At 39.3% G+C, this 17,062-nt stretch overlaps 1 protein-coding gene across 1 annotated transcript in view; it reads left to right on the forward strand.

Annotated features, from left to right (window-relative positions):
- Positions 1-12,277: 12,277 nt before the first annotated feature.
- The window catches only part of Scgdelta (sarcoglycan delta), a 140,554-nt gene continuing 135,769 nt past the window's right edge, over positions 12,278-17,062 (forward strand). Inside the window, exons 1-2 of the mRNA XM_043415913.1 lie at positions 12,278-13,679; positions 13,975-14,159. Coding sequence (XP_043271848.1) covers positions 13,983-14,159 — 177 coding nt within the window. The 5' untranslated portion in view covers positions 12,278-13,679; positions 13,975-13,982. The remainder of the gene's footprint in view (positions 13,680-13,974; positions 14,160-17,062) is intronic.

Raw genomic sequence — 17,062 nt, forward strand, 5'->3', positions numbered from 1 at the left:
CGTTTCGCATAGCTCCGGATCAAGACGAGTTTCTTCTATTGATTCGACAGATTTCAATCGGACTTCATTCTTGAAAAATCTTCCTATTATTATGGATTTCTTTCAGAAGGTAGAAGCTTGCGAAATGAACCGTTCGGATTAAGTGTCCCCGAGGGAAAAGCCTGACGGAGAATAATCGACTGAGAAAGATACACGCGCGTTTATACCCAACCGTACCGAAATCTACCAACCGAATTGCTTTTGTAATTCCATTTCATGACCGGACTCTGCGGTCAGCTTGCATCTTGACCAGTGTCGAAACTCCGATAACAATTGATTTGAATACATCGCCTAATCGAATACGGCCGAGAACGCATGGCACATCTTCGGCTCTCTCTCTCTCTCTCTCTGTCTCTCTCTCTCTTCCAGTTGTTCACTCTCTTCTCCTTACCCTCGCCCCCAATGCACACTGCAATACGTATATACACTAAGCACTGGCCATGCACTGTAACCAGCCAGACGCTCTGCACTGTCGACTGTACATTGTCCTGTATACGTTGTTGGTCCGAGAAACCGAAAAGCCCCATGGGGATTTGACCTTTATCGGATGGGTCACCGCTACAATTCCGCTAAATACAGTGACCCAGCATCATCGCCCAATTCAAACCACATTCAACATTTTGAATCCACGACCCACTCATCCCGTCTATCCGCTTGTCCTTTCGATTTTCGTCATTACAAAAATAGTGACCCAGTAACACCGAACGAAATGCCTCGAGCGTCATGCAAATTTTATTTTACTAAAGTCACTTTATTTTTACTCCTATTCGGTGCTTTTTTGAAGAAAAATTAATCAAACGACGAGCAAAATTATTCTTTTCTAAATACATTTTCATATGAAATTTACTGAATTGTGAATGATGTTTCTATTGATTTTTTTTTTTCATTTGACGACATCTTTTTTTTCATTTTGTTTTCGTTTTTCTTATTGATATCAAGTAGCCGTATTTTCAATATTTAATTATGAGAAAAGTCGCAATTTTTGCTAGCCCTGTTGACTTTCGGTTTTAATTTTTTTGTTTTTTGCTGCTCATACTCATTCACTTTATCAAGATAAAATAAACTCGTGAAGATAGCAGCTTCGCCCCATGCACGATTCGTTTGCGTAACAGTTTCTCCTAATTATGGAAGCATTTAAAGGCAAGTATAAGGAAAATTTTCAAATGTCTAAGGCAAGACGTGCGGTCTATGCATTTTCAAAATTGGGCGATCAAATTTTGCTGTTATGCACATTCATGAGTTCAACGGAACCCAGGTTTGGTTCTGAACATTAAAAAATTAAAATAGTAGAAAAAACGCACTCATTTTACAGAGCTAAATTTTCTTCAACGAATTTTTTCCCCTCCAACAAGGCAGGTCCTCCTCAAGACTCGAGTCCACTCTGTCACGGTTGATCTTGCAAGATTAGCGCAAGGTTTGAATGATGACGCGGCTATAAAAGGTGAAAAATCAAATCGCCCGTTAATTCCATTAAAAAAGTGGTTGAGCGTGTTTTGTAATAAATTTTGACAATATTTGGCGCAAGTTTTCATATCGAATAAAACTTTTCATCAGATTTCCATGAATCTGTCGTTGCCTGCAAACAATGAAAAGTTGCAGCTTGCTTATCCTCCGCAGTCACAGTTGTCATGATAATCCGACCTGGATAGAGCCGTGATCAACTTCGTGTTTCTTCTTCGTAAGATGCTGAGATTGGTTTCATGGCACCAACGTCTAGCAACCGATGGGTGGAAGCGGGTCGTAGACAATTAAATGTCACCCGAACACGGCATACCGCTTTGCTATTGATTATCTTTTCAAAAGTGTAGTTAAATAAAAAACGTACTAACATTTTAAAAAGGATTTTTTATTGTGTTTTGACATAATTAGAATTCATCGAATTTGTATTCAACTATCATTGAACTCAGTTTTAACTAATAACTGTGAATAAAAATAAGATTTTTTGTAAGGGTGGAATGATTTTCGAGTATTGATCTACAATTCTGCAAGTATCTAAAAAAATGGATTGACTGAATTTTTTTTCACTTCAATTCGTTCAATTGTTGGTGCAATTTTTTGTCAGTTATTACTGATATTATCACGACTTTCGTATTGTTTTCGAAATTGAAATAAAAAATTGTACTGAGTTTTATAATTTCAAGACTCGAGTGTGAATTCTAGTGAATCGAGTTATAGAGCGATTGGTCTTGAATGATTGTCGAAAAACGTTTTCTCCTTAGAACTTGAACGTTTCGGCAAAAAATTGTCACACAGGATATAACGGGGGTGAATTTTTTACAGCGAATCGGTCATCCGCGTCCGAGATCGAGGAAAAATCGATCGTTCCGTTTCGAATATGAGCACGACTGTATGCAAATATGTGAGCGACAACAGATTGCTTCCTATACATTTTTTACGTGTTGCTTTTTTCCTTCGAAGCAATAAGTTTTTTTGTGCTTTCGTCGTCGCACCGTCGTCTCCTCTGGCATTAACGGAAACTCCGATGATAGAAACTCCGACTCCGTGAAAGGTTTACTCAACTCCCTTCCATAGGGCATTCTGTGCTGGACGAAACATTCGATTGAACAGTGATTCACGAATTATAAACTTGCATGAGAACATCAGTAGGATAATTGCTCGAAGTTTTACTGAACGGTACGATTTTCGAAAAATCGAACCCCAAATGCAGAGTTTAATAAAAAAAGCATGGCCACTCCTTCGCCCAGTTCATAAACAATAAAAACCAACGAAAATTCGCAGAATTAGAATTCTCCATCGCGAGTGCTTAATCGAGCAACCAAAGTGAGAAATATCTCGGATATCCGGTGTCGAAAGATCCCCCGTGCCTTGAAAATCCCGCAAGGTCGAGAAGAGCGTTTAATATTTGGGGGAAAATAAATAGTACGAAAAAAAGTGTCCACGAGCTTGTGCGTGCGTACGCGATAAAAGAGATTTAAAATTCAGAAGCACTTAAAGTTAAGGCTGCAAGGAACCTGCAGGAAAGTGTCGTCGAAGGAATGAAAGGAAGCATCAACAGAGCGAGAGTACGAGGAGCATAAAAAAATTGGAGAAAATATTTTAACGAGGATGCTTTCTAACGTCGGTAATGGCGGAGAGGCGAAAAGAGCACTAAGAGAAAAGTACATCAAGAATGAAATGACAAACGGGTGGCAGCTTTCTCCCTCCACACTTTGCTGTTCTTTCGTACGTGCGTGAACACTGTCCGCACTTTTTCGTCTCTGTTGCGATGCTAGTTTGGTAGATATCTAGATATATTCATATATATATATATATATATATACAGATAGTGGAACAGCAACGGAGGAGCGGCTGATTCGACGAGGATCGAGGAGGCACGGTGGAGAAAGAGGACAAGTAATTTCCTCGGTGGAAGCGTGCGGAGCGTACGGAAGCGAAGAAGCAGAGAGCCCAGCAGGGACGTTGCGAAGAAGAAGAAGAAGAAGAGCGCAGAGAGAGGACAGCGTCGCGAGGCTAGACGGGGGGAGGGCCCGTGAAAGCGGAAGTGCGCGCAAAGGTCTTGAGTTGCGAGATGTTATAGTGCGGAGGTTGAGGAGAGCAGGGGCTGGGGGGAGGAGCATCTCTGCGTTGGTACCCGTATATTCACCACAAGCCGGAGGAGAACATACGGAAAGGGGAAGCTCGGATGCCGCTTTTCCAAACTAAACTAAATAATATTGATGGCAAACGGAAATTGAAAGCCGTTAAGGCGTTCAGGAGATGCTGTGCGAAACGGTGTCCTCTCCCTGGCTCCGTGTGCTCCGTGAATAAGACGGAGAGAACGCGAGCTCGGGTGTGCATTAGAATTAGGACAGTATCTCAGAACATCCCGCGACTCGGCTCGAGAATGCCGTACCCCGCTCACATATTCATACGAGTTCATATGTTCAGTTGAAATATTTCTCTTCTTCCTATCCCCCCTGCCCTTCTCTCTCGCTCTCCCACTCTCCCTTTCTTTCTTCATCTCGTGAATTTTCGTTACGTATATATGACCGTGTTTATTCGTTTGACATCTCATCTGCTTGCATTTCAGTTACATTGAAATATTTGATGGAAAATGCCAGAGGGAATAGCAAACAGTCCTCACTCCCGTAGCCTTCGTCGAAGTCACTTTGAATTTATGATTACCGTAGATTGACAGTTAAAACACTATAAGGATGCATCGAAATATCCGAAACCGGCTGACCCCGGATAATGAATGACTGCCGAAGAGCTTCCACATCCGTGGATATTTTATGACCCCTTTTCCCAATCAACGTGATCATCGATTTAAATTGCTTTGAAGGATTTTGTATTCTGCTGGGGATGGAGTTGACACTAAAACTTGGATTTTGTGCACTTTATTCAAATTTATTTATTTATGAACTTAGTTCATCGTGTGCTCGAAATGAAATTTGAAAGCTCAAACGCAGCTACCAGATTGACTTTTACTCGTGCTTCCAGTTTCAGGAAGTGCAGACTCAAGTTTTTCCGGCAGAAAGTACCGAAAAAACTTTTTCGTTGTTTCCTAAATCTGCAATGACATCGCACAACTACGCTTTCCCATCGAGTATTGCATCAATTTGTATCTTCGTAGGACAAGTGTTTCTTTTGCATTCACGAGTGCAATGAATGTTCGCTGATAGCGGTAGACTCTAGTTTGGGAAACGAAGAAAATATCGTTGTCTTTACTATGCGGAATTGTTTTTGTTATCTCGGCGGAGTGTGTGTTGTCCAAATGAGTTTCTCTCTCTCTCTCTCTCTCTCTCTCTCTCTTTCTCTCTACATTAGTACATCGTATGAAAATATATATGTAATCCATATCTGTATACTGCCATGGGTATATATTATGTCTGTGGCGGGAGAGGAAATGGTGGTGAGCGGGGATGGTACTTTTATAGAAGAACAAGGCCTCGAATCGTTTGGCTCATGCAAATTTTGGCCGTCGTCCGACGTGGACGTATAGCATGAGCAAATGCTGAAAAATGGTCGGCTTAAAATATGCGAGTGTACCGGCTGCGATAGGTGAGTATGTACAGCGCTTCCGCAAACGGGTTGCTGGGCTTGTACAACGCTATTCCCATAAGCCTTTCCGATGTTTCAACTTTCCCTCATTCAAGAGATATGCACGAGATTTTTGCCGCTTTTATTCTCCGCTTTCCCCTATTTTTCTCTCACTTTCTGTCACTCGTACCTTTTCCATCATCTCTAGTTAGGTCAATTCCACTTTTTTCGGGCCCCAATTTTTCACATTCCTATCAGACTTTCACACATTGATGGTCATAACTGGCAAACCAAAAATATTTTGTTTCCAATAATCACAGTAAAAAATGAACTCATTTTTAAAATGTAATGAAAATACTGAAAATTTGTACGCGAATTTTTGTCGAGCTTGACGAAGTGAGAACTTTTGTAGCAATCGAGACAAACAATCTGTGTAACGATTCATCTCTGTGCTGACAATTTCGAAGGCAGAGAGATTTTTGTGTTTAAGGTAGATCATGCCTGAAGGATCGTATTTTATGGATGTCTAAATTGGATCGATTTTTACTTCTTAATTAAAGATGTAATCACTTTAAATTAATGTTCGAGTTAATTATGAATAAATTTTTTCAACTTATCTTTTAGCGAATGAAATTACAAGCCATTAATTAATTGTCGATCCATCATTGACAGAACGCCAAATTTCATTCGTCTCTGGCTAAAATACTTTAGTTTCTTATGTAAAAATCGCATTAGAGAGCGCAAAGGGAAAACACAACGGGAAATGGATCAAGAAAAAAGTTTTGACAAAAAGACAGAAGGCTGTGACGAGAATGACCCAAGCCAAGAAGAAACAAAATGCCGAAATAAGCAAATGTGAGGTTACACGAGTGCTTATTACCAATTTCGTTTAATCTTTAACGTAATGTATCTTTATCACTAGTAAGACAATCGTCTTACTTTTTCTTCATATTTAAACACGTTTATCTCAATAACCAATAAAAGACGAACCCTTTAAAATTCGATATGTGTATGAATCGACTACCCATTCAAACTCTGTGTAAATTTCAAGACTTAAGAAAATCATTTCGTGCATGAACTACTTTAATAGAAAGCGACAAAAAATTGCGGCCTCGACCGTTGTAAGCCACATTTTCCTTGTTAACACTGCACTTTTTCCGAATAGCACAAACATTGTCGCGAATTTTTATAAAAAGCGACTTTTTCATCATTCTGTTCAGAAATGATTTTCCATATAGGAGACGTCTGTCGTCTATTGTACGTAAATATATATAGGATATGAAAACGAATGTCAATAATGAAATGTGAAGACCACCGAATCTATTTCCATGTGTATATCTATGAGTGATTCAAGATTCACTGCATCCCGGTTCGTGCCTCATTCTGTGGGTTATGAGCATCGATGCACGCACGATAATAGAGCCGAGAGTATGAAGAGCAGGATCGTGCCAAGTCATAAAGTCTTATGGTTCAACCGGAAAGGGAGTGAGAGCAAAAGAGAGAGAGAGAGAGAGAGAGAGAGGGGGGGGGGGGGCGAGGAAACCTTACGGTAAAAAAGAAAATCAGAATGAAAATGCCGCCACGATGAAACGGGGGCGTTAGCGCGGGAGCGTGAGACAGAGTCGGAGAAGGAGTGCTGCAAGCCCCAAGTACAGCGAAGTAGTTTCGCGGTGCTGCGGCCAACGCCGTTTCTACAAATTGAGATAGAAATGAGAAGAAAGGGTGGTAGACGTAGAAAAAATGAGAGAATAGAAGAAAATTAAAAAAAAAGGATCAACGCAATATTCAAAGCATGAAAACAAACTGGAAATGAGAAAAAAATATATATACACGGGCACGTAATAATGAGAAAGTCGTTGATTTTTTAAAAGAATGTCAAGCCTTGAATTCTTCAGCTGTGCTCACGCATTCTGTATATTTTTCATCCCGACTTGACGCACTCACCATTATTTATAAATTCACTGTTCCAAAGCCATTCTCAATTAGAGGAAAGAAAGTACGAGGTTGTGCGAGGGTGAGCAAACGGGAGAATTAGTTGCGATCACACGAGTGAAAGGACACTTTTCTTCACTTTTTCTCCAACTACTTCTTTCATGGAATTCGTCCTGAAAAAAAACCTGCAGCCCTTATTTGTGGGGCAAAATTTTATACACAGATTTCCCCGAAAATTCGAGCTCGTTTTTCTTGTCAAAATTCCTTCGGAATTTTTCCAGAAAGTCAAAATTTCGTGTCCAAGAATCCAAACCGTTGGAAACCTTTTATACATTTACAGTCCAACAACTTTACATTTATAATCCAAAACTGTAACTTCCACATTTGCTGTTCGAAGCTCTAAAATTCCCTAGGTTTTTTATCAATATTTCATGACGATAACCGAGTGAAGACATGTTTTTTGTCCTTCATCCTCCGAATTCAATGCCACGTGAAAAAAATTATCAAGATCGTACTACTTCGATTTCTCTGAACACTCTAAAAAAATGCATCTTGCATTCATGACAAAAGAGTGAACAGCACAAAAAAAGTTCACCTGCTATATAACGAAATGATACATCTACGTGTTTTTCGATACAGTTATACACAGGGTGATATAAGGTAGACAGAAGGCAGGTAGCCTGAAAATTACCGGTGTGAAAATTGCAGAACATTCGTCACGCGGTACGACAAGCGCAGCCCGTTCCGCAATACCAGCCACGTTAAATTCCCCGCACTCTGCCATGGGCAATATCGATTTCTCGAAGGTAACCCATTTTCACTGAACGAAATCCTTCCTGGCATAACTCGGTATCGGAGACGCATCAATTTATAACGTGATATATCTACGTAATGTAATTAGATTTGAATAGTGAATTGGATGATCGTCCATATTGTGAATTTCAACGTTAAACTCTCAACTCCGTCAAGGCGGGTCAGCACATTTTTAGAATACAAAATTTCTCCTTCCACATCATCGTATGTAGATCAAATTATTTAGTTAATAATTTATGTGAAAGTGTTTCAATGTTGGTTGAATTGAAATCTTTAAGTACAAATTTGATGAAAGCATCGAACTCAATGTTTTAAAAACCGATATTATGAAAAGCTCATTTATTTCAACGAGCTTATTATTTAGTTTCCAACCATCGAAAATTTATTGTTAATCGTATTATGCACTGAAGAAAGACTTCGATTGAATTGGCTCCATCGTGAAACACGTCGAATAAAATATTTCGTTCATTCGAAAAACTGGGTGACTGGAACGAATTATTTATTTTATGAGACTCGACGGAAATGTATTTCGAATCGGCCAAATTAATTTTGTTATAGATTTAAGTGAATAAGATTTTCATTCATTTCATGGAATAAATATTTAGTGCAAGTGAATATTATATTGGAGGTATTTTACAAGAGGATTTGAATTATTGAAAAATTTTTCGCTCTCAATGCAGCACACCGAAATACGGGTATCATTTTTCCGAACATTGGATGACGAATTATTTGGAAGTCTTGTATTCATGTTGTGATTTCATCCACTGGTATGATTAACTCAAACCCTCACGTTGTCTCTCTTCGACCCTCGATCGCCCCTTCAAAGGGTGGTTCCCAAAGAAAAATGAATTAATTGAAGGGGAAATAGAACGCCATGTCAATATCAACGTTTATTCTCATACGTTTTCATACGATTTCCCTTCGGCCAATTTATAAATATTGTCAGTTTTTTGGCTCCGATGTAAATAATCTTTGATTTTATTTACGTAAATTTCACTCAAATGAAAGTTTGCACTGATGCTTTTGTAATCTCTGCAAAAGCAGTATCCAAATGATGATTTATACAAAAATCTAAAAATCGATGAGGGCCCGAGTTCGAACTAGTATCGCAAGCTGCATTATAAAGTTTGCAGGCATTGAAAAGCTTCGGGTCCTTAAAACGTCTAGAAAACCAACGAACCAGCCAAATTTCAAAAACCTGATTCGACATACTGTTTATCTGTAGTATAAGTGAGCAGAAAAGGCAAAATAACAAGTTTTCAATATTTCTATATAGCTCATGTCGTATATGTCAAGTTGCATTGTAATTTATATATCGAGTATGAGGACACTAACTTTATCGCACTCAGAATCCGCTGAACTATTAAAAGCCCTGAAAAATAATTGAACCTCGTGAATTTTACAGGATTTTGTGAACTCGAGTTTATTTCGTTATCAATTGAGTACATGCACGTCCCACGTTGAATGTCGTCGAAATGCCCGAAGGCTAGAGGGGCCGGTTACAAAGGGTGATTTTGTCTGGACTATGGTGGTGAAGGTTTTAGTGAGACGTGAAGATACAAGAAGTGTCGTTGCTGTCGCGAACGATAGACATCCGGCGTTTCTTCCAAAGTGTTTCCGGTCTCGGTGAAGCAACTGCAGAAAAGCCGAAGAGCAGGAAACTAGTCTGGGAGTAAAGGGGTGAAGAAGGAGGGAAGACGAGAGAAGAGACTTGATTATCCACCGCAGTGGCGCGTCATCATGAAACCACAATTGACAAAGATCCTAGAAAAAGTCGCCAAGTATAAAGGAGAAAACCGGATAGACAGTAAGGCTCGTGGGTCGATGTATTCTATGGGAGGAATTGGAGGCAGTGACTAGGAGCATATTAGCTGTGTATACGGTGAGGTAGAGAGAAGAAATTGCAGACTACGTTGCCATTGAAAATTCGAGGGAAAATTCTGTCGAGTAGTAAAAGCGTCGATGCTTTCCCCACCCTATTTTGCAATTCCAATCCACCGATGTCTGCCAGGGAGGACCCATTGTTTCTCGTTCTCTTCTGGACAAGCAGCTCCTAGAAAGCACGAGGAGGCTAGTGAAGCTTCGTGTTCTCTCTTCTCTCTGTGTTCTCTCTGAGACTAATCCTTCCCATCTGCGGATTGTTTCGACCGCGGCCATTCAACTTGTTCTCTTTGCGATCAGGGATCCTCTTCACTCCAGCTATTTTTTTATCCATCTATATATGTATATATTTACGAATACATGGATGGGATGAGATGTGCATTGATTGTACAGAAATCAGACCAGGCAGATCCGATCCGTAGTTGTAACAGGATCATGAATTCCAAACTGAAAAAAATTTATTCAGCAACGTTCTCGACTTGAGATTCAGTTAAATCATCGATCGTTACTCCCCATAACTCTTCATGGTGACGATAATGAATTTTACAATGATTCATACGCACTTGAAATTATACCTGGGACAACGTTTTGCATAACGATGGAATCGGGATTACAATCGACTTAGAGGTCTGAGAGTTGGGAGGACACCAGCATAGGGACGTCTTCCAGTAACTTTCTCTCGTGTGTGTAGATCCCAATCAGTGAGCTGTTCATACTTGAGGCTTTTGTACTTACATAAAATACTGAATAATTTTGAAAGTTTTTCAGTACATTTTCAAGGGGTTTATGGTTGGAAAATAAGAGAACATTGTGGACCCTATTTTTAGGTTTAAAAAACGAGAATCTTTAGCTCGATCCAAAATTTGTCAGACTATTTATGTCAGACATCGTATGAAAAAAAATATAAGTTTCATTATATTTTGCTTCTAGGCAATTATACAAATGAAATTCTGTTGGTGGGACGCAGCAACATTTGAATTTTTATCTAATCAAATACGAAAGGAGAAACGAACGATGATGTCAGCATGCCAAAAAATTGATTTGGTGGATGAACTTATAACTCAATAACTCTGACGTTGTAATTGATATTTGATACAATTAAGTACCAATTTGGTACGATTCTCCACTATATTTTAAGGAAGGACAAGCAGAACGGAGCAGTAGAGCAAAGCAACAACGTCCCTCAAAAAAGTCAGGTATTTATATTTCCAGTGAGCAACTAAAAAATTCAACTACATTCATGAATAGAAGAATAAATATTCAACGAAAATATGCATGAATAAAAATCTATTTTTTGCACACACTAACAGTGTCGTGAGCATTCCAGTTTTGAGGCTTTCAGCGTTTTTATTTCAATTATTTTCGTACTGCGTCATAATCCTCCCCTAGATTGATGGTAAATTTTTATTTCTATTTTCTTTGCGCACGTTTGGGCTTTATTCGAATAGTGGATTGAAACTAGAGTTCATACGAAACTAGACTTAATATTGTATAACGTAGGCCAGAATTAAAATTTTTTTTTTTTTGCCGTAGGTTCGTTACGGCAATTTGCTATTTTTTCAAAACTTATGCTCTGCCAATCGAACGGTCGCAAAGATTCCGGAAATATTTCGTTACTTCTGACAGGATTTGCACTTCCAGAATCAAACTCTTCGCAAGTACATTAAATTTGACCAGGCTCCTAGTAATTGAAGATTCGAAACCAAAGAAATAACCATGCAGAATCTGGACAAAACGCTGCTGAAAAGTCTCAAAAAAATGGAAAGAAGAGTCTCGACTGAAAAAATTGGGGTCGTTTTTAACTCCTTTGTCAGGTGTAGAGTTAATAAGCGGACTGCGAAAAGGAGGCTGCGCGCGGAGTCGCAGTACCACGTTCTTTTTTATATTGAAGTCGTGTCAGCGAAACGTGATTGTGAAAAGTTCGGATGATTTTTTTGGTGCATTAAGCACGCACTGGTAGAAGATTTTCTGAGAGATGCAGCGAGAGGCTGGAAAAAATGGTGTAGAATCTAGAAAAGAAAAACGAAGGGCTGTTTGGAAAATTGTGGTTTGACAAAAAGTGGAGGAATCCATGTGGCTGGCTCGGAGCGCCGATCTCCTCAATGCACTGGGAGAAAGTTACAGGGAGCGATGAAAGAGAGAGAAAGAGAAAAAGGAGGGGGGAGGAGCGAGAGAACCGAGAAGGTATATCCGGCGGTGAGATTGGCACAAGAGCGGAAGTGGAGGAAAATAAAAAAAGGCCACAGGGAAAGAGAATAAAGCGAAGAAAAAAGGGATGAGAATAAAAGGCGGCGGGGAGAAAACGGAGACCGGTCGTCCCTTGCTCATGGTACGGTTAGGCCGTAGCTGTGCGAGAGATTGAGTGAGGTGAGATGGTGATGGCGATCGAGCGGGAGGACGCGCCGGTATTGGAGACGGGGGGATGAAAATTGCGGAGGGGAGAGAGCTACGAAAGAGGGTAAGATGGAGAAAGAGCGAAAGAGAGAGAAAGAGAGAGAGAGAGAGAGAGACCAAGGCGAAAGCGACGAGGTGGAACCTGGCGTGGTAGCATCGTCGCATGCGCGAGGATTCACCACGTGAGCCCGCGAATCCGCGAGCTCTCGAGTATGACTAATGCAAGACTTCCCGGTGTTCAGTGTCGTGCGCGTCTTCGTACGCGACGCAAGCCTCCACATTTTTTTACGATTTTCCTCGTTTTCCGACAATCCAAGGCTTCCACTTTACACTCGATACTCTTGTTACAATATCTACTGCGTTGTTTACCGTGGAATTGTTTATTATTATAAAATAATGTGTACATACGTTGATATTTATGGAAAGAGGAGTAACAGAGCGAAAGAACCTTTGACGAGTAGCAATTTGTTAAAACGCTAATTAATGTCTTACGAAAACTACGCTCTACTGAGCTTGTGTTTCTGATCAGAGGACAAGAATATTTTTTATTGTCGAGACACATTCCAAGGTGCAAAGATCTCTGCTGCACGCTTCATAAAAAAAGTACAATTCCATGAAACCGAAGTTTTCGATACTCAGTTGAACGAAATCGTCATGGCACGATTCAACGAGCGAGAGAAAATTCGTAACTCGTTTTATTTTCGGTTCGTATACGAGGCGAAAAATCGGTTCGTATGTGAGCACATTTGCTGAAACGCGAAAATGAACAGGGGTACGAAAGATTGCGGGAGTGACGAGTTATCGATGCTTCATAAGCCGAAGACGGGACAAGTCGAAAATAAAGATTCATCGCTGTTCTCGGTACCACCGTAACTATCAGGGGGGCTAGAAAAACGATGTTGGGATGATACTTTTTTCTTTGCTCAGAAGAATCGGATTTCAGTCATCATGTAATCGAAAACTAAATCGTACGAAATCATTCTTGTTCGCGCTATAATCGATTAAAGCAATATCGTCAGGATTTGAACCATGTGAACATGACGCAGCTGAAGTTTACTACACGTGGGGACGTCGAACGTTGATTACACCGGTAACACAACAAAAGTAGTCGGTGAATCATTACACGAAAAACGATCATTTTTTTAATGCTACGATACCCATTTATGCAATGCGATTATATAGTGATTGAAGTGAATTTGTGTAGAGCTTTCAGTACATGATAAATCGTTGTAAAATACGTTTTCTTAATATCCGCTGATAAATAACGAACGAAATAAATGTCGGCTTATAGAATGCCACGCAGTCAAAGCGATGTCGTAAATTGTTAGCACGGAAAACTCCACATAAAAGCTTCGGACTGTCCAAATGCATCGAACTAATAAGCCTGAAAATGTTTAAGTAGAAAGGAGTAAAAGTTAGAATTTTCGCATTTGATATCGGTCAAAAGTCGTTGGTACAGTGTCAGTAATTCGAAGAAAGACGAATAAAAAGAATGGAAAAACCTTAAAATTATCACTGTGAAAGGAAAGGAAGGGGAGAACGTGATTCGCGCGAAATTAAGGTCAACGCGAGATTCGAATTGACATTTGACGTGAACGATACTTGGAGTGACCGCGGATACGTGGGGATTTAATTAAGGGGTGAGTATCCCGCTAACGAATAACGTGATTATGCAGTTTTTCGTTTCAATCTGCACGGAGGAGCATACGGTCGAATATAAATTTTTCTCATACTGGCCTCTTGTACCACCGTGTGATCCGATTCCGAAAATCGGCTTGCTCGTTTCGATGAATATACTATTTTGGAGGATTATCGCAAGGAATAAAAATCATGAAGCCGATCAATATCCTCAACGAAAATTCCATTTATGATTCTATTTTTGTACCCGCTTTTCAAGAGCGAGTAACTAACGATATAATTCGGGTGTATACACAGATAAAAAGATGGATACTTCACCGACGTTGAGTGTTGGTGGAACAAGAGCGAGAGCTGCTTTACTAGCAACAACTGGTACCGGAACTGGAAGTAGTGACAGGCGCGTCGTTTTTCTCGCTAGTCAGCCAACCATAGCCGGAGGTCACGAGACAAGAACATGGCCACATCACTGGTCACCGCAAACGGTAAATCATTTGTGCACTTCATAACTTTTATCTGAGCCGTCATCTAATGCACCTTATCACTCTTACGTCAGCAAAAGTGTCGAAAAAAAACACTTTTTTTGTGGTCTAATTATACTGCGTTTTTGAAGCATTCGTACTTTTTGGATCGTTGAGCCATGACCAACGAAAATGAAGAATGTTACTAGATAATTCGGTGGTATCTCGACTCTGTTCCATCTCTCAACGTGGCTTACCGAATCCATAGTTGAATATGGATAATCTTGAGTCATGTCAAAACTTAATTATTCATTTCTTTGTACACTGTTAAATAACTCGATGCTTATTGAGTATGGAAACTTATTTTATGAAAATTTATTTTTAATTGGGTATGTTACTAAATGGTATCTTCAGAAATATTTCAAATCTGGAATTCCGTCACTCCAACGAATATGATTTTTATTTTCTGCTTTCTTTATTCATGCACGTATTTTCCTGATAAATAAATCATGCTCTACCCCTAATATCTTAAATATTTTATATCTTTTTTCGACGGAAATCAATTTCGACAGACCGTTGTTTCAAAATATTTTTCTCCCCCTCGATATTTATTTATTCGGGTAAATTCCTATTTGTGCAAAAAATCATCGATGATATTCGGCTTTCAATACGCTTTACCCAAATAAAAATAATGTGCCCGGAAGAAGGATTTTCAGAGGTATTTGAAAAAATAGTAATTCAGTAAAAGTTGAATTACTGGCAGCATTCCAAAATGAGAAAAATTTTTTCTGAGATTGGAAATGTCGATACGCAAATGCAAGAGATATTTCGTTATCATATCACGTATTTTCACTTTTTTATTTTCGAATTTTCTACAAACGTCAAATTCAATTGCTTGTATGCGTCATCATTTTTGTTTTGTTATTTCGATTTTCCAGTTTATTGAATTTAAAAATCGTCTCTTTATTGACCTAAATTCGCAGTGTAATATCTCGGAAACTGATAATTCCGCAACGAAATTGACTGCTGTCGTTTCATTCGATTTTCATCGTACTTCGGAAATAAAAAAAAAAAAAATATTCAGTTTTAAATGAATTTGATTACATTTATCGATTAACGTTTCGTGGAAGTAAAATTTCAATATGAATCCGGATACAAAAATTCCGTCAATTCACCAAACTTCCAAAAGAACCTAATAAATAACCATAGCAATGTATTTTTTACAGATCGTTTGAATTTTTTCCTGAGAACACTCGAAAAACTGCTGCAAATGGAGTGGTTATTACTGTTACAGTATTCATAGCTTTGGAGTTAACGTAGTCTCAGAGTAAAGAGGAAACGAACCGATATTAAAAAATGCAACTGCATGAAAAATTGAAAAAAAGCTAAATTAAAAAATCGGGAAACACCCCCCACAACTTTTCTCAAAATCCTACATGAAAAAATATATTTAATAACATGAGAAAATTTGTAACTTACCCATCTTGCATACATTCTCCATAAATAATACTAGAAATACTTTCATTAATATTTACCAATCGAGTTAATGGCTCAAGTTCTAACACTTTTAGGCTAGAAACTCGCATTCCTGTGATTTCAATGGGCTGCTCGTAATATCCAACGAGTTTGCTATAGAAGAGAATGGGTACTGGCAGTGAGGAACTTCCTTTATCCCCCACTTGGTCATATAGAGAAATACTTCGTGATTTTACGACGGTCGTGACCTTTCAGGACATGTATAAACTATGAGAATCGATTATCGCATTTATGTTAGCGGTTTATTTTTGCCACTAAGGGTGGCTCCATGAGGAACATGCTGCTGCTTCGGATTTATAAACCTTAAAGTGAACACAAGTTCCAGAAAGTGCCAAGAGTTGAGGATAAACGTGGCTTTCCAAAGGATTTTTTCTACTTTCATCACGATTCTTACTTTATTCATGTGTTGGTTCTTTAAATGGAAAAATAGATCAACAAACAAATAATCTTATCATCTTGAATAAAAGCTACTCACAATAAAAAAAGAAAAAACCCTACTGCATTCGAGGAGCAGAAATCTTATTCCATTGGCAAAATCTCGTTAGATTTTCCCTTTCGACGTATTCTCACGCGTCATCCGCGTCATTCAATATCAAAAGTACCCGAAAATTCCTAATTCCGAATTGACATGCACAGAAGCCTCGATTTTGGTAATATGAAATTTTCCCTTTCACACGTCTCATCGAGACTGTACCGCGTTTTACGATACCAAATGACACAAGTAGATAAAATCATTGTGGAATGTGAAAAAAGCAGTGGTTAATCTAAAGTGCATGGCATATGGGTAGTTCCAACGTTCGAAAGCATGGGAGAACAGAAATGATGTAAGTGGAAATACGCTCGTGAGAGATGAAAGCTTCCGAATGGATTCCAATGCGTTTAACACATTGGCCGCACTATCAGTGACGTCGACAGCTTGACGGTGATAGGGGTGCGAGCCGGCATTGTACTGCCGGTACAGAGTTCCATCCTATTCGAGAATCGAGCTCTCTCCTTCGCTCTCTCGGGTTATGCGTATATTTCTCTCTCGGTGATTCTCACTTGGCCCCTTTACCGTTTATATCTGTCTATCCCGGGATGTTGAATTCAAGCGGTTTCTCCTGGCATGCGGGACATTCATGATGTGTGCGAATGCGTGTAAGCAAAGCCGCGTGTATCCCGGTGTTCCCGTCTTTTCCGAGTACATGAAGCGAGACTTACGTCTAAATGGTTGGAACGGAGAACCGATTGTATTCTGAGATTGTGAAAAATTGATGGGGCGAAGTGATATGACAAAGGAAAACGCTTATAAAACAAATTTGGTTCTCCGGACACCTGCGATATATTTTTAAAGTTCTAATCGTTGCTGCATGAAAACGTAAAGAATCTTTGCGAAACTTGATCCGCAAAGC

Source organism: Venturia canescens, chromosome 1 (genome assembly GCF_019457755.1).
Source record: "Venturia canescens isolate UGA chromosome 1, ASM1945775v1, whole genome shotgun sequence".
In the NCBI taxonomy this organism is placed as follows: Eukaryota; Metazoa; Arthropoda; class Insecta; order Hymenoptera; family Ichneumonidae; genus Venturia; species Venturia canescens.